The sequence below is a fragment of the Leucoraja erinacea genome, chromosome 1 (genome assembly GCF_028641065.1).
Source record: "Leucoraja erinacea ecotype New England chromosome 1, Leri_hhj_1, whole genome shotgun sequence".
Classification (NCBI taxonomy): Eukaryota; Metazoa; Chordata; class Chondrichthyes; order Rajiformes; family Rajidae; genus Leucoraja; species Leucoraja erinaceus.
Genome location: NC_073377.1, coordinates 154,114,333 through 154,137,863, shown reverse-complemented (window position 1 = coordinate 154,137,863; position 23,531 = coordinate 154,114,333). Strand labels below are relative to the sequence as shown.

The window sequence follows — 23,531 nt, the reverse complement described above, 5'->3', positions numbered from 1 at the left end:
GGAGAAGGAGGTTGGGGGAAGCGAGGGGGAGAGAGAAGAGGGGGGAAGAGAGAAGAAAGAGAGGGGGAGAGAGAGTTAGGAGAAAGAGAGGGGAGAGAGAGTTAGGGGAAAGAGGGAGGAGAGGGGAGAATAGAGAGGAGAGAGGGGACAAGAGAGGGGGAAGAGTAAGGTGGGTGGGAGAGGGGTGGAAAGGGCTGGGGGAGAGGGGGGCAAGGAGAGCGAGAGGGAAGGGGGGAGAGGAGAGAGAAGGGGTGAGAGGAGAGGAGAGAGGAGAGAGAGAAAGGGGAAAGAGAGGGGGAGGGAAGAGATAGGGGGAGAGAGAGAGGGGGGGTGAGAGGAGAGAGAGCAGAAGAGAGGGGGGAGAGAGAGAGAATCTCTGTGTCGAATTTGCCCAGGTGACCGGCATGGATCAGTCTGTGGCTCGGTGCATCCTGGAGGACAACCAGTGGCTGCTGGAAGTAAGTACCAAGCACTGGGAAGGAACGGTGGAAGATAGTGGACTTCAAATGGGGGTGGTTGGAGAAAGCATCCTGCTTGCCTGCTAGATTTTCACTTACTTTAACTGCAGGAAAAATGTTCCCGATGTTGGGGGCGTTCAGAACCATGGGTCACAGTTTAAAAATAAAGGGGGGGGGGCAGTTTGGACTGAGATGAGGACAAACTTTCTTCACGTAGAGAGTTGTGAATCTGTGGAATTCTCTGCCACAGAAGGCAGTGCAGGCCAATTCACTGGATGTTTTCAAGAGAGAGTTACATTTAGTTCTTGGGGCTAACGACATCAAGGGATATGGGGAAAACACAGGAAAGAGGCAGTGCTGGCTCGAAGGGCCGAATGGCCTATTCCTGCATCTATTTTCTATGTTTCTATGCTTGAGTATATGGCAATAAAACTCGATCACTTGATTTTGAAGCATTCATGCATGGTGGAGGTATAATGTAGTCATAGAGTGATACAGTGTGAAAACAGGCCCTTTGGCGCAACTTGCCCACACCCGCCAACATGTCCCAGCTACGCCACCTGCTTTTGGTCCATACCTCCAAACCTGTCCTATCCATGTATCAGTCTAACTTTTTCTTAAATGTTGGGATGGTCCCTGCCTCAACTACCTCCTCTGGCAGCTTGTTCCATACACCCATCACCCTTTGTGTGGATAAAGTTACCCCTTAAAAAGTGACCTCTTAAAAATACTTCATACAAAAAACATTGAAATCATACCTCTACAGTGCACTAAAACATGATTTAATACATAATTTAATTTAAAACATGATTTAATACCCCCCCGGTCGCGATATTCCCTCGGGCTTGGTCTCTCGCAAATTTCTCACTCCCAACTCTCACCCAATGTTGGCAGTCCTGCAATAAGCTACATCAGTAAACTTGTAAACGAGGAATCCTTTTGACGGCCATTTGATTTAAAATAAAAGAAGGATGTAATAGAAATGAAAGCATTCTGCTTCAGATATTATCAGTATCCTAATGATCACCAATGGACGACAGTGTTGGGGATTAGTTTTTAAAACAAAAGGTTATTTTTGAAACCTTTTTATTCCTCTTCGTGAAGCTTCCACAAGGTAATTAGTTCACCCTGCAACCAATGATCAGAATATTGTTTTTTGAAACAAGAGAATGATATTCTTGATGGGCTTAAATGTTGTATAATGATATTGCAATTGAGTAGTTGATTGGTAATTGATTGAACAATTGATGGAGTAATAGCATTATAATTAGATAATTATTCAACTTCACTTTGCCAAATGTTCATTTTAATTGTAATCAGCGCTTCAGATTTCTTCGTAGCGATGTTTTTTGTGGATGTCATTAATGATTTTGGACAAAATTAGATAAGATTGTCTGAAATTTTCTTTAGAATAATTTCTTCCACCAGTAGCAAATGTTTTCATTGTTGATGTTTTACCAAACATATCTCTTTGGTATTTCTGCAAACATGCCATTTACATGAAGGCAGCCTTATAAAAACATAGAAGCATAGAAAATAGAGCCTGCACCGCCATTCAATATGATCATGGCTGATCATCCAATTCAGTATCCTGTACCTGCCTTCTCTCCATACCCCCTGATCCCTTTAGCCACAAGGGCCACATCTAACTCCCTCTTAAATATAGCCAATGAACTGGCCTCAACTACCTTCTGTGGCAGAGAATTCCAGAGATTCACCACTCTCTGTGTGAAAAATGTTTTTTTCATCTCGGCCCTAAAAGATTACCCCCTTATCCTTAAACTGTGACCCCTTGTTCTGGACTTCACCAACATCAGGAACAATCTTCCTGCATCTAGCCTATCCAACCCCTTAAGAATGTTGTAAGTTTCTATAAGATCCCCCTCGATCTTCTAAATTCTAGCGAGTACAAGCTGGAGTCTATCCAGTCTTTCTTCATATGAAAGTCCTGACATCCCTGGAATCAGTCTGGTGAACCTTCTCTGTACTCCCTCTATGGCAAGAATGTCTTTCCTCAGATTAGGAGACCAAAACTGCACGCAATACTCTAGGTGTTGTCTCACCAAGACCCTGTACAACTGCAGTAGAACCTCCCTGCTCTTGGTCCTATGCTATGTGGCACCTGGTTTAATTTGTATCCAACGGCTTATACTCCTGGACCTTGCTGGCAACACTGTTGGATCCAGATTTTCGACAGACTGCATGGACTTGTTCACTGAGCATCTGGGTTTGTGACCTGTGGTATTAAGTTTACAGAGTGAATTAAGCTACATGTCTGAAGAAGGACCTGACCTGGCATTTTATCTATCCATGACCTCCAGAGATGCTGTCTGACACACTGAGTTACTCCAGGAGTTTTAAAAAAAACCTCGTATATCAGCAGTTTCTTGTGTTAACATTCTCGGTATATTTTTCATTCAGGGGGATGTTAAGGCTGCAGATTAGTGACAGAATGGCCCACAAGAGGAATAGCTGTACAGATTTACTCTCATTATCTTGCTGTGCTTATTTTCTTTAATTCTTGACTAATTAATGTCCAGACTGATTTAAATAGGAGGTTTTCTGTGTGATCTTTCAATCTCCACATTAATTGTCATATTATATCCCCCAATGGATACAACAAACATTTCAGCTTATCAACCAGTTATGATAGTGATTCAGTCTTAATTTGAACATGAATTAATTAAAAATATGTTGTTTATATTGAAATTTTGTGGCAAAAGCATACGGTGCTGTTTTATTAAACGGGTTAATTTTATATACTGTTGGATAATTTGAGTATGAAACAACCGTGTTAATAAGAGTAGCCTGTTTACTAATAATAATCTTTTGGTGTCTAGATTTTGCTGATTAAATTTACTCTACAGTACCAATCAGTAATACGTATAATTTTCAGGTTACTTAAAAGGATAACCAGCTATGTAGTTATCATGTGCCTCGTTTTATATTTCAATATTAAAAAACAATTATTACAAACAATGTTTTCTGATTCATAGTAACAAAAACTCATTATTTGCGAATATGCATTTGAGCCAGTAAATTGTGAATTCAAGCCCCCCCATTTGATAAATACGTCATTTTACTTCAGGGTAGATCGTGGCCAATCACCCAGCTACTTTACACAGAGCTGCACTAAGCGTGTGTAAATTCCTTTTGGCAGTTCAAATGAACTTGAGGCTTTATTAGTGTGGCAGGCCTCTACCATGTAAAGCTCTATTCCTAGTCTACCCTGCTGGCCCTTTGGCAAACATCTTTGCTTTGTGACGTTGATAGCTAGTTTAAAATATTTTATTCACATCTATATTTTAAAATACATTTATTTCATGTGAATTCATTAAACCCTGATTATTTATTTAACATAACATTTAGCTTTCCCACCAACAATGTCAATCTCTTCAGATACAAGCTAGTACAGGTGCACAACCTTTAATCCGAAAGCCTTGGGACCAGACACTTTTCGTAATTCAGAATTTTTCGGCTTTCGGAATGCAAGATTTTTAGCGTAGATTTTAACGGCTGGCGCAGTGGCAGAGTGCTCGGCTCATATCCACAAGGTCGCGAGTTTGCGCCTCGATCCCGGCAGTTACTCGATCGCGAGTTTTAGTCTTCAATGTAGTTTTTTTCTTGCAGAATAGGAGAGAATAGGGAGGGTTAGGCTGGGATCATTCTCTGCGAGATGATCTTAGTGCGGGAGACAAGTGTAGGAGAGGTGTACTGAGTGTGTGGGCAGAACTTTGGAAGTGATTGCCCACCATTCTCAAAAGCCGCTGTGTCTCCCTGTCCCTCCATCTCCAGAGGAAGCCGCTCCCCGATGGGCCGCTACGGCGACAAGTGGCAGTTCGCCCACAGCCCGAGCTGCGCCCCCTCATCCGCAACCCGAGTTGGAGCGGGGCTGGGCTAGAGTTGCTGCTGGCTGTGAGTCTCTGGGATCTCCGTGCTTGCAGTGGGCCTGGGGGTCGGTGTCCCGATGAGGGGGGCGCAGCTCGGGCTGTGGGCGAACTGCCACTTGTCGCTGTAGCGGCCCACCGGGGAGCAGCTTCTGGTGGTCCTGACGTCTCTCAGCTCCTGTCCAGGGGGGTGGCCGGAGACGTCAGGACCAACAAGAACCCGCTCCCCGATGCGCCGCTACAGCGACAAATGGCAGTTCGCCCACAGCCCGAGCTGCGCCCCCTCATCCGCAACCCGGGTTCCTCTGGAGTTGGAGCGGGGCTAGGCTAGAGTTGCTGCTGGCTGTGAGTCTCTGGGATCTCCGTGCTTGCAGTCGGTGTCTCGTTGGTCCTGACGTCTCCGGTCACCCATCTGGACTGGAGCTGAGACTGGGAACTGTACCGCCCTTGCCCCCTCCCTCTGCAACTGCAAACAACCCCACAGTTCCCAGTCTCAGCTCCTGTACAGGGGGGTGGCCGGAGACGTCACAGCCCGAGCTGCGCCCCCTCATCCGCAACCTCAAGACCAAGATGCACCTTGCACACCATCAGCTTCGGTCCCTACGGGGAGCGTGTTCCTCTGGAATTGGAACGTGGCTGGGCTGCTGCTGGCTGTGGGTCTCTAGGATCTCCGTGCTTGCAGTGGGCCTGGGGGCCAGTGTCCCGTTGGTCCTGACGTCTCCGGTGACTGGCACTGGCTCCGACGTGAAGGCAGTGCAAAGCCCCTGCGCCGGTGCAATGGGCGGGGAGCTGGAGAGGGGAGGGAAGGGGTCACACATATGGCCGGGAAGTAGAGGGGTGTAGGTGGGGTGAAACTGAAGGGAGCGACAATTTGCTGCTGCCTGCCCGCTGAGTTAAAAAAGTTCCCACGCAAGACTCACGATACACTGTGTATCGTGAGTCTACCGTGGGAACTTTTTAACTCAGCGGGCAGGCAGCAGCAGATTGTAAATTATTAACCCTCCCGCGCAATATACCCTAACCTTCTCTTTTATGAATGGGGATTTAGTTCCCCTTGCTTCGAGGACCGACCGGAGGTTCCGCTGTCACCTCTGCGGGCCGCCCTCGGTGAACGTCTTCAAGGACCTTTCTTCAAGGACCGAAAAAATGTCGCTATTCGGAGCTTTTCGTTATTTGGATCGTCGGATGAAAGGTTGTGCACCTGTATTTGCCAGCCATGGCATAAAGTTGAGAGGTCAGATCTGCTGAGTATCCAGTCCCTCAACTTAGGTTGTTCAGGAACAGCTTCTGGCCTTTGTGATGAGTCCAGAGGTGGTGTGAAAGGTCAAATGTATGGGGTATCGGACCGTGAGTATGTTAGTTGGCGACATTCCAATGGAATCATCTACAGATCTCAAATACGATATTATCTTTTGTTCCAAAATAATTAATCCAATAACCTTGTCAATGCATTTCAGTCCTGAATCCATGTGAGAAGCTTTATGACAAATGAACATCCTACAATTTTTCCAAGCTCAAATGTATATGATTATATATATATATTGGTATATATTAGTATGCAAACATGTTTAAAGGCAGTGGCGGCGCTGCCTTGCAGCTGCGGCTCGCCTGCAGTCCGTTTGTCTTTTCTGTTTTTTGTTTCTCTTGTCCCGTTTTTACAGTTTATTTTGGTTTATTTAGTTGTGTGTGTGTGGGTGAGTGTAACATGTTTTTTGGCTCTTCGTTTGGGGGGGATGCGACCTTTCCTGCCGTATCCCCCGTCTCCGTGTCCGTCTGCGCTGAGGCCTATCGCGGAGCTGGCGGCCTCCAACTGCGACCGACCTCGAGGCTGCGGAGGCAGAGCCAGGACTTACCAACGCGAGACTGGCCGACTTCAGGGCTGTGGTTGTGGTGCGACCCGACTTTGGAGCCTCGGAGGCTCGGCCGCGGGCCAGTGGATGACATCATCGGGAGCTCGAGTTCTGTTCCCGCAACTACAGCTGTGTCCGCTGGACTGGAGGGCGGCAGCTTCGACTGCCCCGGGCCGTGGAGTTTGAACCGGCCCGTTTGCAGAGCACGGATTCAGCCGCGGAACTTACTTACCATCACCCGGCGGGGTCGCAACATCGGAGGCTTGGATTGCCTCAGCGCAGAGGGAGAGCAAGGAGGGAAGAGACAATGACTTTGGGACTTTAAACTGTGTTGAGTGTTTTGTTATTTATCTTATGTTATGACTGCAGGCTAAACCATTTTGTTGCACTGAAAAGTGCAATGACAATAAATTGAATCCAATCCAATCAAATAAAACATGCATTAAGAAAAAAATATTGGGATAACTCAGCAGGTCAGGTAGCATCTCTGGAGAAGAAGGCCAGAGATGAAAAGAAAGAAGGTGTCTCATTAGGACGTTGTGAATTATGAAGCCAGAGGGAGATATGCAGGTGGAAGGGAGAAATAGGGCATTGTGGGGAGAAGGGGTGATGGTTGGTTTATCCATTTCCTTAAATGAGCCCAGGACAAAAAGGTCAGAATGGGGCTTACTTTACTTAGACTTGGTTCTTCCCACACTGTTGAGTACATTGGGCAGCAATCTTCCACCCTTGATAGGTTTGCGATAGGAATGGGAAGGTGACTTAAAATGGTGAGCAACCAAGCGATCCAGTAAACCATGACAGAGCGAGCGCAAGTGTTCGGTGAAACATTTGCCAAGTCTACACTTGGCCTCGCTGACGTACAGGAGGCCACAACGAGAACACTGGATGCAGTAGATAAGGCTAGAACATCTGTCTCACCAGGAAGGACTGATGTCTTCAGGACCACACTGTCGCAGACATCCAGCCAGAATGATACACTTCCAACGCTACCCTCTGCCTTCTATGAGCAAGCCAGTTTTGAATCCAAACTAGCAAGTCACAGAGGATCCCATGCATTTTAATCTTCTCGATCAATCTGCCACGAGGAATCTTGTCAATTACCATACTAAGTACATGTAGGCAAGAACCACTTAAATAAAACTCATTCCAGTTTGTAAGATGACCTGCCTTGGACAAAGCCCGGAGACCAAAGAAGACAGCATACTATTGGGTTGCATCACAACTTGGTTTGGGACTGGTTTTGCACAAGACTGTGAGGAATTGCAGAGTTGTGTATGTTGCCCAGTCCATCACACAGATCAGCCTCCCCACTATCGACTCCATCTACACTTCACACTGCCTCGGGAAAGCAGTCAACATTATCAATGATCTTTTCTACCCATTCTTCTCCCCCCCTTCCGTCAGGTCAAAGATACAAAAACTTGAAGGCATGTCCCACCATATTCAGGAACAGCTTATTTCCTGCCATTATCAGTTTACTGAATGATCCTCCCATAAGCTGAGGGTTATAGTAGTATAGTCCTGATCTTCCAACCTAACTCATCGCAGACTGTACCGTTTTGTTTCTCCGTAACTGTAGTGATATAACACTATATTCTGCACTCAGTTATTTTTTGTTTTGCACTACCTGTTGTATTGTGCACGGGTTGACTGTGCTTGTGTGTAGTATGATTTGATCTGACTGGATAGCAGACCAAAAAAAGCCCTACATAGTTTTTTAGGTACATGTGACATTAATAAACCAATACAAATCATGTGAAGACAAGTGAGGAATGACAGTGCTACCTGTTTAACTGGTCCGATATGAGGAAAAATCCAGATTGTGAGTTGTCAGATCATCGTCCATACAGTGAGCCTATGCCCTCGAGGTGCATTTCAGTGACAGCACAGCGATTCGCACCTCCTCTCTAAATTGTTAAATGGATTTCTAACCTTGTGGTCAGACTGAGTGTTCGGTCACTGTTGTCTTGTAGACAAAGGAAAACAAGGTCCTATAAATTGAAATATTGAGCTAAATTTCATTGATGTGTGATCAATGCTAATTGGAACAGCTGTCCTGCTCTTTAAATAGTGACGTGGCCAATTAAATGTGCAGCTTTTGGTCAATGTGTGAGTGATGAAGAAAGGGAAAAGAATTACATCCAGAAATGTTTTAAGATCAATAGAATTGTTTTGACATCTATTCTGCACAGCCTGAGCTATATAATACCAATACAGAACACTTTAGCTCAGTCTGCCTCGGCCTATGTGATTCCCCCAGTTGCCAAACACTTTAACTCCCCTTCCCATTCCCACACTGACCTGTCCGGGGTCGCCTCCATTGTTAAAGTGAGGCCAAACGTAAATTGGAGGAACAGCACCTCATATTGCACTTGGGCACCTTACAACCCAGTGGTATGAATATTGATTTCTCTAACTTCAAGTAGCCATTGCATTCCCTCTCTCTCCGTCCATCCTCCACCATAGCCATCGTACTGGCTTTACTATCCTGTTAAGTTCCACTGTCTGTGTTAACTCATTATCACTTATCCCACAGCCAACAATGAACCATTGTGGGCACATTTTCTTGATTATTGTTGCTTTCTGCTTATCTTCCATTCATTTGTCCTAGGTATTGTTTATATCTCTTGTTCCCCTTTCACCTGACACTCAGTCTGAGGAAGGGTCTCAACCCGAAACGTTGCTTATTCCTTTTCACCAGAGATGCTGCCTGACCCGCTGAGTTGCTCCTGCTTTTTGTGTCTGTCTTCGGTTTAAACCAGCATCTGCGGTTCCTCCCTACACAATGAAGTAACAAGTAAGGTAATCTCTTTGGCATGTGATGTTCAGCCCACCGGGTCCAAGCCGACCAGCAAGCACACTCCTACACACGAGGACTAAGTTAGTTTTTAATTAAGCCAATGAACCTACAAACAAAACCTGTACGTTCTTGGAATATGGGAGGGAACCAGAGCACCCGGAGAAAACCCAGGTGATCACAGGGAGAACGTACAAACTCCATACAGACATCACCCGTAGTCAGGCTTAAACCCGGGTCCCTGGCGCTGTAAGGCAGCAACTACCGCTGCGCCACAGTGCCGCCCCGATTGAAGGATGAATGGGACGGTGGGAATGGCGGGAGGGGAATCTTTTGTTGCTCTTAGACAAATCATTTTCTCTACACCGGAAGAAAGATAGGGCATTGGTTTAATGCTTTGTTCAGAAAAATAGTACCTGAACGATGCAGCACTCTCTCAGTACTGCAAATGTTTCTCTCATGTTGATCACATTCCTGAGGGGTGCTGAATGTTTCAGAAATAATTATTTTTGACGTTGAGTCACCATTGTAGACAGTTATGCAAAAAGCATGGTTTCAGACAGCAATAAGAAGAACAACACTTATCATTGTGTAAGATTAGGCCAAAGGGTGGCACAGTGCTACTGCTGGTAGGGTTATTGCCTCACAGTGCCTGAGACCCATGTTCAACACTGACCTCAGGTGCTACAGCATGTGTGGAGTTTGCATGTTCTCCCTCTGACCACGTGGGTTTCCTCCGGGTACTCCGGTGTCCTCCCACGTCCCAAAGACGTGCATGTTAGTAGGTAATTGTTCTATGTAAATTAGCCCTTGTGTGTAGGGGAATGGATTAGAACATGGGATGATATAGACAAGAGTCAAGAGTCAAGAGTCAATTTAATTGTCATTTGGACCCCTAGAGGTCCAAACGAAATGCCGTTTCTGCAGCCATACATTACACACAAATAGACCCAGACACAACATAATTACATTGTACATAAACATCCATCACATAGCTGTGATGGAAGGCCAAAAAAAACTTATCTCTCCACTGCACTCCCTCCCCCCCGATGTCAGAGTCAAAGTCAAAGACCTAGTGTGCACAGGTGATTGATGGACAGTGGACTAAAGGGCATGTTTCTATGTTGTATGACTCTGTCTCTATGAAAATTATGATGTTATTAATGAACCTAACTCATTTCAGAAGTCCCAGAATAGGAATGAAAAGAAAGCTATTGAGTTTCTATAACTGTTCAAGAACCGCCTGGGCAGCTTGCATTCAGATGGCATGAATGTTGAATTCTCCCAATTTTGCTAGCCCTTGCTGTCTCCTCCCTTTCCTTAACCCGCAAGCTGTCTCCTCCCATCCCCCCGCCCTCGGTCTCCTCCTCCTCCCCCTTTTCCTTCCTTCTCCCCTCCCACCGCCCATCAGTCTGAAGAAGGGTTTCGGCCCGAAACATCGCCTATTTTCTTCGCTCCATAGATGCTGCTGCACCCGCTGAGTTTCTCCAGCAATTTTGTGTACCTTTGAGTTTCTATAACTGTTTTGTTTCTTCACATGAAAGAAGGTTGAGATTTTAATGATTTTTTTTTCCTTCGGCTCTAGTCTGGAAACTGAGACTAATTAATAAACATGGCCTTTCTCATCGATTTAGAGAATATAAATTGAAGATACAGATAGGCAGTTTCATGAATGTGTTTGTAGAATGTGGCAAAAAAAGCTGATTGCTTTTGTCCATTTCACCATTTAATCTTTAGCCATGTCTACCTGTCCAATTATTCACATTTCTGAATAGTAAACAGTCTCCATCAGGATGCAAGGGGTTGAAAATGTGTAGAGGTTTGGGCATGAACTAGTAGTAAGAAGCTATTTATTTTCATGAGACAATGTTCTTATTTCATAGATACACAGACAATAGGTGCAGGAGTAGGCCATTCAGCCCTTCGAGCCAGCTCCGCCATTCAATGTGATCATGGCTGATTGTCCGCAATCAGTACCCCGCTCCTGCCTTCTCCCATACCCCTTGATTGCACTAGCCCTAAGAGTATCTAACTCTCTTTTGAATGCATCCAATTAATCGGCCTCCGCTGCCTTCTGAAGCATAGAATTCCACAAATTCACAACTCTCTGTATGAAAAGGTTTTTCCTCATCTGGATCTTGACTCCCCCAAAATTGGGACCATGTTTCATGCATCAAGTGTGGCCAAGCCTTAATAATTTTATATGTTTCTACAAGATCCTCTCTCATCCTTCAAAATTCCGGTGAATACAAGCCCATTCGCTCCATTCTTTAATAATATGGCAGTCCTACGCTGTACTCACTCAATAGCAAGAATGCCCTTCCTCAAATCAGCAGACCAAAACTGCACACGATACTCCAGGTGTGGTCTCACCAGGACCCTGTACAACTGCAGAAGGACCTCTTTACTCCTATACTTAACTCCTCGTTATGAAGGTCAACAATCCATTAGCTTTCTTCACCGCCTGCTGTACCTGTATGCTTACTTTCAGTGACTGATGTACTAGGACACCCAGGTTTTGTTGTACTTTCCCTTTTCCTAACCTGACACCATTCAGATAATAATCTGCCTTCCCGTTCTTCCCTCCAAAGTGGATAACCTCACATTTGTCCACATTCTACTGCATCTGCCATGCATCTGCCCACTCACCCAATCTGTCCAAGTCACTCTGCATCCTCATAACATCCTCTTCACAGTTCACATTGCCACCCACCTTTGTGTCATCTGCAAATTTGCTAATGTTACTTTTAATTCCTTCATCTAAATCATTAATATGTTATAAATAGCCGAGGTCCCAGCACCGAGCCTTGCGGCACCCCAATAGTCACTGCCTGCCATTCTGAGGGACCCGTTAATCCCTACTCTTTGTTTCCTGTCAGCCAACCAATTTCCTGTCCATGTCAATACCCTACCCGCAATACCATGGTCTCTAATTTTGCCCACTAATCAATTGTGCGGGCCTTTCTGAAAGTCCAGGTACACTACATCCACTGGTTCTCTCTTGCCATTTTACTTGCTACATCTTAAAAAATTCTAGAAGATTTGTCAAGCATGATTTCCCCGTAGTAAATCCATCCTGACTTGAACCGATCATGTTACTACTATCCATCTGCGCCGTTATTACATCTTTGATAATCAACTCCAGCATCTTCCCCACCACCGATGTCAGCCTAACTGGTCTATAATTCCCTGCTTTCTCTCTCCTTCTTTTCTTGAAAAGTGGGATAACATTAGCTACCCTCCAATCCACAGGAACTGATCCAGAATCTATAAAACACTAGACTAAGTGGGACCCGTTGGGTCCCATGTACACACGGGAGGGCTGGTCCCCTGACGCAATGTTCCACCTCTCCACCAATTCCAATATTGGTGGCCAGTGGGGGGGGGGGGGGGGGTCTACTGATCTCCAGAGGGCTAGTATGGACATTGTGGGCCAAATGGATTCTTGGGGTGGCAGCTCAGTCCCTCAATCCTGATGTGCTGGCAGCTCACTCACGGCTGGTGGGCTGGCAGTTGACTCACGGCCATCTCTTGAAATTCCATTTCAAGCAGAGTGCAAGGCCACCAAATTCCATTTCAAGCAGAGTGCAAGGCCACCAAATTCATGTGCAGTTTCTTACCTCTTCGAGCAGGGTGCAAGACCACAAAATTCAAGTGCAGTTTCATACCACTTCAAGCAGGGTGCAAGGCCACCGAATTCAGGTTCAGTTTCATACTATTCAAGCAGGGTGCAAGTCAACCGAAGTCAAGTCAAGTTTATTTGTCACATACACATACGAGGTGCAAGGCCACCAAATTCAAGTGGCAATGCTCGCCATTTCATGCAGGTGCAAAGACAACACATTCAAAAACAACCAAACAAATTAAGCAAGGTGAACAATCATAAAACACACATATTCACCACATCACATAATGGTAGAAATTCGTTGTGTTCAGTTGATTCCCTGGTGAGATAGAGTTACAGTCTCCCTCCCTCATCATGAAGAAACTCCTTCTCACACCTCTCCGTTCTCACCGCATGGCAACGGAGGCGGCCTGCATGACCGTATTGACAGGAACAGATTCTTGCATTTTGGAAACACTAATCTCTTGATTGTTTTCTCTTGATGGGCACCTCCTCTGCACCTATCCTGCGGAGGGGGTGAGTGAAGATGGGCATAGTGCATTTGGCTGAAGTGGTACTCAAATGGGAGCCTTCAAGTTTTGACAAGCAATTCCCTTTGCAGATGGTAATGTTCCCGGACAACCATTTGATGCTTTCCACGCCGCCGCTGCGTTGAAGCACTTGGAGGATCCTTCGGAGACACTCTGAATTTCCTCAATTTGAGGTGGTAAAGGCGCAACCATTTGCAGTGCACCTACTCACTTTTAGCCATTTGCAGTGCATTTTTACAAATTCAAATGCATTTGCATACCATTTCACTGCAGGGTGCAACAGCAACACATTCAAATACAGTTTCACACCATTTCAAGCAAGGTGAAACCACCATAAAACCACACAAAACACCACACTCACGGTTCAGTAGACATTCAGTGTGTTCAGTTGATTCACAGCTCAGACAGAGTTGTGACCTCTCCCTCCCCCATCTTGCAGAGACTGAGCCACACACACACTTCCGGGGTTTTATAGTCCCCCCCCCCCCCTCCAGAAAAGGTGGGCCTTCATGGCGTGATTGACAGGAGAGAATTCTCAACAAAAAAACACTAATAACTCTTTTATTTTTAATTGATGGGAAGAATCCTCTGCACCTGATCAGCAGAGGGGGACTGAGTAAGATGGACAAAAATCACAGCCGCAAGTGGTAGCGTCAAACAGGAAGTTGTCAAGTTTAGACAAACAACCCTTTGCAGTGCCTTTTCACTTCAGCCCAAACAACCATTTGCAGTGCGTTTTCACTTCAACCCAAATAACCATTTGCAGTGAATTTTCACTTCAGCCCAAACAACCATTTGCAGTGCATTTTTACTTCAACCCAAACAACTATTTGCAGTGCATTTTTACTTCAACCAAACAACCATTTGCAGTGCATTTTTACTTCAACCCAAACAACCATTTGCAGTGCATTTTTACTTCAACCCAAACAACCATTTGCAGTGCATTTTTACTTCAAACCAACCATATTTTCATTTTCAAACCACATTAAGGGCACTCACAGTTGAGTAGACATGTGTTCAGTGGTAGCCAGAGCTCAGAGAGACGTGACCCTCTGGCTTCCTCCATCTTGCAGAGACTGAGTGAGGCACACCACTTCCTGGTTTTATAGCCCCTCCCCCTCCCTCCAGCAGGGGTAGCAGAGAGAATGGCAATTAAAAAAAAAACATTAATATCTCTCTGATTTTTCATCGATGGGAAAAATCCTCTGGTCCAGGAAGGCGGAAGGGGGCTCTGAGCGAGGTGGCCAAAAATGACAGCCGTAGGTGGCGCCGTTCTCTCGGAAATCGCAGCACAGTGAGCCAAAAGCGGTCAAGATCAGACTTAGTAATATAGGTTGCTCAGGTAATAACCTTCATGTGAGGAACCTATGTTAAGTTGCAAGAGAAGGGCTTGGAGTTGGGGTTTTCAGAAATACATGTTCCCAGGACATAGACACCATTTGTTCTTTCTTTGTGACACATCTCTGAGCTCTAGTGTGTCACAAAGAGTTTATGGTTGTTTATATTGGGTCTTAGACAGCAAGGCTAGATAATAGAGTCTGTGATTTGGTTTGTGCTATGTTTAAATGTACTTATGCTGAGATAAGGCATAGGTGATGGTTATGTGACCTTTGTATAAGGGTGATTTCTTATGTTTATAGAAAACTGAGAAAGTAACTCTGTTTTGATCTAAGCCAAACGATTGGGGTCTGCATATAGTAATCTTCCATTTGCTGTGTGGAATGTTATTAGTGAGGAGTCGTAAAAAGGCCTTACATTCTCTCCTCTAGAGATAGTAGGGGAGGTTGTAATTCGGAATGAAACTAGACCTGAGCTTGGTAAGAAGCAATTATCATTTATCAAGTGTGACAAGTATATGGCCTTTGTGTGCTTGGAGTTGGGAATTGTCTGATTAGAAATAACTTAAGTCTTTACCGACTTTGTAAGAATGGGGCAAAACACATATTTAATGTTTGTGATTCATAAGTAACTATTTTAACTTTTTAGTTGTAGGGAAATTATTGTGCATTGTATTGTGTTTTAATTAGGATTGTATTAGACGTTGTTTAAATCTGAAGTTTTAGAAATAACTTTATTTTCCAAAAGTGAAAATATGTGTTTTGTGTGTATGTATTGTGTGATTGCTGTATGATGTGTCTTGTATATTCGGAGAATTGATTTTAATTTTTCTGTGGTTTTACTTCATTGAAATAAAATGATTTTGAACAAAGAGGATAAAGAAAACCACAAGGGTTGTAAAGAGGCCAAAAAAGGGAACATCATGTGACTACACGTGTTGTCAATCACTGGAAAGGACTTAGTTGATTGGTTAATGCAAATAAGCTAATGTATGGTAAACCATAATGATTGGTTAATAGTTTGCCACACTTTCTGTAACATAATTGTCTAACACCTATATAATGCCTCGATTTTGTATTAGAGATATAATTCTCTGGACCTGCCTCAGAGCTTACAGCTCTGCGTTGAAAGATTTAAAGAATTATCCAGTGCTGTCAGAATAAAGAATCGATTTCAACAGCAACAAGGGTTTGAATCAAGTTTTCTTGAATTAGAGTGCCAAAAGAACTCAGTTTAACATCACCAGGGCTTTAACTTCTGCAGCCAATCCCCGCACTCGCTCTTTCACCTGCCGCTCCTCTGCCGACCATTGACGATAATGGCTTTTGTTTTAATGGCATTGGAATCCATTACAGGTGCACAACCTTTAATCCGAAAGCCTTGGGACCAGACACTTCTCGGATTTCGGAATTTTTCGGATTTCCGAATGGAAGATTTTTAACGTAGATTAGGTAGGTAGCGCGGGCGGCTTGAAAAGTCTGGAGCGGCTGCCTCCTCCCCGGAGACCGGGGAATCATTGTAAATCATTGCTTAAATGTTAGTCCGTTAGTTTGGAGGGATTTAATGTAGTGGGGGGGGGTGAAGGGGGAAACTTTAATTCTTAGTCCCCTACCTGGTTGGAGAGGCGGGGAGCGAGCGCTGTGGCCTCCGACTCCCAACATCGCGGAGCTGGGGGCTGCGGGCATCCGGCCGCGGGCGGCGCCGGTTGGAGCTTCGACCACGGCAACTCTACCCCTGGCTGCGCGGCGCTCCAAATCCAGCGCCACCCGCGGCCGGACACCCGCAGCCCCAGCTCCGCGATGTTGGGAGTCGGCGGCGTCGCAGCGCTGGGATACCAGCGGGGAGCGGGTAATGCCTTACCAGGTCGCCGTGCGGTAAGCTCCGGAGCGCTGTGGCCGCCGACAAACAACATCGCGGAGCTGGGGCTGCGGGCGTCCGCCGGTCGCGCTGGATCTGGAGCGCCGCGCAGCCAGGGGTAGAGTTGCCGGGGTCGGAGCTACAACCGGCGCCGCCCGTGGCTGGACGCCCGCAGCCCCAGCTCCGCGATGTTGGGAGTCGGCGGCCACAGCGCTCCGGAGCTTACTGCACGGCGACCCGGTAAGGCTTTGTCGCTCCCCGCCTCTCCGACCAGGTAGGGGACTAAGAATTAAAGTTTCCCCCTTCACCCCCCCCCCCCCCCCCCCTTTCACATAAAAGCCCTCCAAACTAACTGACTAACATTTAAGCAATGATTTACAGATGTTTAAGTGTCTCCCCGGTCTCCGGGGAGGAGGCAGCCGCTACAGTAGTACAGACCTGGGTTGACCGTGGGTCGTTTCGGGTCAAGTTTGGCGCCAAACGCGAGCTTTGGTGTGCAGACGACATCCTGGGAAAAATGTCCGGTTTTCGGAGCTTTTCGGTTTCCGGAACTCCGGATAAAAGGTTGTGCACCTGTATCATCAATGCATGTCAGCCCCTGAGTTTATCACTGGCAGGGACTGATCTTTCCCAGAGATTTTAGTTTTCTCCAGTTTTGCTCTCATGTGTGAATGCATGACAACAGTGTGATGTAGGGGTGAGTGTTTTGTGCAAATTGCACCTAAGTGGTGTGGTACAAGCTTTGTGGATGTCATTGTTTGCTTTTTATCTTTGTATGCCCTTCCCTTGCTTGTTCCAGCATTTCAAGAGTCAAGAGTGTTTTATTGCCATACTAGACCAAGTGGGACCCGTTGGGCCCCGTCCCCCAACGCGCGGGGAAGGTGGGGGTGCGGCGTCGGTGTTCACCTGGGAGGGGGAGGTGTTGGGGGGGGGGGGGGGGGGGGGGGGGGTGGGGGGATGATGAGAGCCCCCCCCCCCCCCCCCCCGATCGGCCCTCCTCACTCCCTGTCTTGTGGCCAATCACCAGGATGGTGGGGCAGCAACCTTGTTACTGTCGGCAACGTCCCATTGTGATGTCATTGTGGCAGTCGGCAGCTTGAGAGCCCATTATGATTGGTGCAGTGTGAGTGGTATTGTGACATCATCGAAAGCTTGGATCACCTCGAGGCAGAGGGAGTACAAGGAAGGAAGAGACAAGGACTTTAAGACTTTTGCCTCCCATCACAGTGAGGAGGTGCCTGGTAGACTCAATGTAGTGTATGTTAAACTGTGTTCATTGTGTGTTCTGTTATTTTATTCTCTGTTATGACTGCAAGATATTTAATTTTGTTCAAACTAACAAGTTTGAATGACAATAAAGGATACTATATATACTTTATACTTTATCACTGGAAGCTCCTGGAAAAAGGGCTGAATGTGAGAAGGCAGTTTTTTTTTTTAATTTAATCATGAATAACATGAAATATAGCATGAAATGTGAAGTGAACCTGATTACAGCATGAAGGAGAATCAGAAGTTGAGGAGCAGTCCCTTCAGATATTAGTACAGTGGCAGCAACCTCGTTACCATTGACAATGTCCCCTTGTGATGTCTTTGTGGCAGTTGATAGACAGCTTGAGAGCCCATTGTTATCGTTGGCAACATCCCATTGTGATGTCATTGTCAGGATTTTGGAACCCTTCCAGGAACTTCATTCGGGCTGCTACTTCCTGACAGATTATCAATGTGCAAGCAGGTCTGACTTCTGCCATCAAGATGTATGGTACTGAGACCATTCTTCATACTGATGGTGAATCTGTGGAATTCATTGCCAGGAAGTGCTGGAGGAATCCAGCAGGTCATGCAGCATCAGTGGAGGGAAATAAATAGGTGGCATTTCGGGTTGGATCCCTTCAGACTAAGGGAGGAGAGTTGAGGAAGCTGGCAAAGAGAGGTGAGGGGAAGGGGTGGGGCAGAAACTGTCATGTAAAAGGTGTGAGAAGTGTGTGAATACAGAAAGAAGTAACTACAGGTGCTGATTTACAAAAAAAAAAAGACAAAGGAATCTGGATGGGTGATGTTTCGGGTCGGGGCCATTCTTCAGTGATTGTGGGTGGGGTGGGGGGGGGGAGAGAAGCTGAAAGAGAGGAGGGGCAGGGCGACGCAAAGCAGGTAATAGGTTGATACAGGCGAGGAAGGTTGTTTGATAGGCGGATGGTTGGAAAAAAGCCATCAAAGGATTCTGAGACAAGGATTCAAGAGTCGTGATATGTGAAGCTAGAAGAAGGAATGTATGTGGAGGGAGAGGGGGAAATAGGTGCAAGTCCAGGTGGGTACAGGGGAGGGGCCTGAGTGTTAGGGAAGAAGAGGGGAAGGCTGGTTTGTAGTTACCTAATATTGGAGCGTTCAATGTCCAATCCGTTGTAAGCTACCCAAGCGGAACACGAGGTGCTGTTCCTCTAGTTTGCCTGTGGCCTCACTCTAACATTGCAGGGGACTCAGGATGGCAAGGTCGGTATGGGAATGGGAAGAGGAGTTAAAATGCTTATTGACTGGAAGAATATGTCGGCCTTAGCGCGAGTGCAAGTGTTCAGCAAAACTGTAGCTGAGTCTACGCTTCGTCTCGCTGATGTACAGAAGGCCACATCGGTTTAGTGGAAGGCAGAAAGGGGTGGAAATGGGCAGATGGGACACCTGTCCCATATTCCAATAACAACCCTTTCTGTCTCCTGTAGAATGCAGGAGATGTAACTCCTGTCCCTTTATGTAGGAGATGTAATTTCTGTCCCTATACATCCTCCCTTACCATTATTCAAGGACCCCACAAGTCCTTTCGGGTGAGACGGAAGCTCACATGCACCTCCTCTAATCTTATCTACTGCATCCGGTGTTCCCGAAGTTGCCCTCTTATACATTGACATGCATAGATGGCAATCATTTCTGAGGAAGGGATTGGAGGGGGGGGAGGAGGGGGATTGTTGTTGTGGGTAAGGGGGAAAAACATCCTTTCCCATTCACCCCATTGTGTGAAAAAGCTTCCCTACCTGAAACGTAATCTGTGCTTTTTTTTCTCTACTGAGTTCTTCCAGCAGTTTGTTTTTTCCCTCAATTTTCCAGCATCTGTGGTCTCTTGAGTCTCAAACAATGAAGCGAAGCTGAGCAAATGTTTAGCACAGGCATTGTTACCAACTAGGTGCAGGAATTTGTGTAGCAAGTGTTACAGCAAAATGTGTTACTAGAGAGATGAGATGTTATGTTATTTAAGGAAAAATTGCTAATTATGTTTTTTTTTGTTTACTTTCTGCAGCTACAGGCAGTTTAATATACAAAGACGTATTAAATGTGTTTCTTTTTAAATCAGGATTTGCCAAACGTTGAAGAAATAAATATTGTTCTTCCTGAAGAGGTACAAAAGGAGCCCATTGGGGTTGTTTGCAGTATTATTGATCAATTAGGTAAGTAAATTTCTGCATCCATTAAATAAATAACCGTGTTTGGTAGCATACAACATAATAATGTCCTCATTTCTATCAGTCCTTTATAATGGTATAAAATATGTATTTATATTTCAACACACTCCTTCAATTTTAGGGTCTGTAGATCAGGCAATCTGGAGAAATGTTAACTGGCAGATTGCCTTTAGCCATGTTCAGATCACACTATTTTTCCCTTCTGTGCATTTGCCTAAGAAAACTGTCAAATTCATATTGAGTAATGTTTTGTTGGAATGGAAAGGCCTATGGCAAGAAAACACACCTTCATTAAATGGCCCTACTTTAATTCTGCAAACATGTTTTCTGGCTATTGGGAAGCTTGTAGTTTGATGTGGTTTAACTTCTTTAAAAAACATTGTAAATAGAAAAAATTAAACGAGGTTACAGTTTGAAGTTTGATCTTTATTTTATGAGAAGTTGAAGTGAGGGATTACGTGAAGAGCCCGCCAGCCCGCATGCGCGTCAATCTTCAAAGTAGCTGTATGAAACCACAGAATAGTTGCTGACCTAAGCTATAGGAAGATTAAGATAGAACTACCGAATGATCTTTATGAGAATAGGCTTGGGAGTGGAGGGCACGTAATCCCTCACTTCAACTTCTCATAAAATAAAGATCAAACTTCAAACGGTAAGTTCTCGTTTAATCTTTCTATTTTATTTCGAAGTCACGTGAGTGACTACGTGAAGATTTCAAAGCTCTGTGATTTCATGCAGTGACACAATCTGTGTGTGAAACACTTAAACAGATAAACCATTAATGGTAGGAAAAACATGAGTTATTAATATCATGATGCTAACTTGCATACATGGCCATTGTTCTTAACTGGACCGTAGTCCCAATAGACTGTTGATTTAGACAATAACTCATGCACCATTGTGCATAATACTATCTGCAAATATCCAGACATATTCCACCAAATTTTATAATTTATTAACCTGCACTCTATGTAAACCTCATGCTGTATGATGAAAGGGAAATCCATTCTATATGCTGCTAATGAGCCATCAACAATATCTTGAGACTATTGAATAACAAAAGAACTATTCATAGGCACTAGCAACGGAGTGCACTTGTATACCTAATGACATCCCTGATCTCTGCTCTGGTGGGTATGCTGTCAATCTCAAATGTACGCAATCCTGCTCATTTGCTTATGCGATTATTTCTATAACAAGCTGCCCTAATGTCAGTAAGACGTAGAGGCTAAGCCAGAGATTGAGTAAAGGTTGTGTTCTTTATGCTGAGATCAATTGCTGAAAGCATAATCATTTTAAGATAATGGTCCCATTAGGAAAATTTAGAGGAATATTTGCATAACAATTTACTGATATACATCGCACATTACAATGAGTGTAGGCTATTAGAGTGGTCAAACAAAAGACACCCTGCATAACATTAGAGAATAGTGGGTGAAGAACCAATCATTTATGTCCCACTTATGGTACTACAGAAATGATAAAGCAGCACAAAGAATGTCAATTGTGCTATCACATAAAAGCTTCTCTAGGCTCAAAGTGGAAGCCACTCAAACCTCTGTTACTTCCGTTAAAATTGACTCACATATGTTGTTCACAAGCTTCTTCTGCAATCGTGCAGAGCTAGCTGCCCGAGAAGACAGGCTGTCCCAGCCGCCACTCATGACTGAGCAAATAAGAGTTGCTTCAGCTGCCTACCATGGCGTGATTGAATAGGCAAGTTGGTACTTTTAAATTTCATGTTGCCTCATTTGTAATATCTCAAAAGATATCTACCGACAATCCATAAGTATTATCAGCTGCAATTTTGCATATTACCTAAAACTCGATGACAGAATGCCCTTCACCACTAGCTTTGTTATCAAAACAGCAGAATCTGTGCCTCATGTGTATAGATATGACAGAGTATGCAACTACAGGATCGATTCTCTGAGTCAGTTAAATTGCAAAAACCCAATCATCCATCTGAAACTGGGTAAGTAAACCCATAATCCGATTAGCCTAATGCTAACCCGATTCGGCCTGCACCATATTTCTGTAATCTTGAGAAGTATCAGAAATATACCCCTCTAGTCCTTGGCCAGAGCACTCATCCTCGGATGAGCTGTCACTGATTGCACTTGGAACCGCTGTTCCTCTATTGATCCTACGGGCGGAAAGAAAAACATTTTGGGCTTTCCTACCCGCAGAAGATGCATTATCTAGTTATTCATACATATTGCTGATAATATATAATCAGCAGCTAATGACTAGAGCTGAAACCACAGTCTCCCTTAGATGTGGGCATACGAGTTCCATGTCAACTCTTGACTAAGAGTTACCATGAATACTCAGCGTTTTCCTTCAGTGGAGATTAGTATAATGCAAGGTTGGATCAGGAATTACCTCGCAGTCCTATGACTGAAACTACATGTCTTAGTCGCCTGAGTGCACAACACAATCGCTTCGACCCGCCACTCAATCAGGAATACTGGTATTGAGAGCCTATGGATTATTATAATTACATTGCTGATTCACAACATGAACCTGCAGGTCAGATAAAGTTATATTATATGCCAGACGAGCTTCCTTCTGGGAACTACCTGTCCCAGAAATGATGGCAATGATGATACCAAATAACAGTAACTCTACTAACTGAGTAGAAATAAACCATATGTTGAGAAACTTCAACTACTTTATTCTATTGAGCAGTCTGATAACCTCAATCACAGATGATGAAGCAGTGCTTTCCTCGTCACTATGACTCCTATGGCCAGCCAGTTCCATGATGGTCTACCCTGATCCAGGGTAACCAAACTGTTCCTACTTGGAACTTACAGAGGTTACTGTGCAAGGCACCTTGCCAATGTCTCTACATCAACCTGATCTATCCCAGAGACAGTGACACCGACTAGACAGCCCATGCTGGCAGTAAACCCCACCTGGGCCAACAGACTGCTCCATTTCGGAGTTTACGGAGGTTAATAACGAGACCTTACTTACCAGCGTCTCTAACCACGGGTCGATTTTCTTTGTTGGAGCTTCAGCGAAGTTCCATTTGTGGACCCTGTCTATCATGCTTGTCATTTCTGTTAGATAGCTGATGCCGCTGGCCATCTCCTCTTGTAGTGGCTTGTCCGTCCCCGAGGGAACAGCAATTTTAGAGGCAAGAGCACACAGCTGTTCCTCATGCGATTGTCGCACATCATGCATTAAAGCATGGGATCCCGGCACATAGTCATGTTCGGGGTCATGTTTGGAGTCAGTCCATACTGATCTCTGACACTCTCTTAGAGTGGGAGAAATATTGCACCCTGAACCAGGCGTTGTCATATACGTATGCCTCGGACTGTCTGTGCATGCTTCCATAACACCGAGCATATTTTGTGACACCATCTCTGATAGTCTTTCGGGTGGGAGGAATATACCAACCCTGAACCCAGGGGCAGCTACAGGCATTTGACTCGAATTGCCTGTGCATGCTTCCATAATACAGAGCATAATATATATGGCACCATCTCCCATCACTTCATACATCCGAGTGGGAGGAATTATGCAACCCTGAACCAGGAGCTGCCTCCGGCATGTGCGCATATATAGTTTGGCACCATCTCCATCACACCATTCATCCGAGCGGGAGGAATATTGCAACTCTGAACCAGGAGCTGCTTCAGGCATATGTGCATATATTTTGGCACCATCTCCATTACTCCTTTCATCCGAGTGGGAGGTAAATTGCAACCCTGAACCAGGAGTTG

General features: G+C 45.1%; 1 protein-coding gene across 2 annotated transcripts in view; it reads left to right on the top strand.

Annotated features, from left to right (window-relative positions):
- Nucleotides 1–23,531, top strand: part of naf1 (nuclear assembly factor 1 homolog (S. cerevisiae)) — a 177,960-nt gene that overhangs the window by 43,717 nt on the left and 110,712 nt on the right. For both annotated transcript variants that reach the window (XM_055646057.1, XM_055646050.1), the window contains exon 4: nt 19,686–19,779. In XM_055646057.1, coding sequence (XP_055502032.1) covers nt 19,686–19,779 — 94 coding nt within the window. The remainder of the gene's footprint in view (nt 1–19,685; nt 19,780–23,531) is intronic.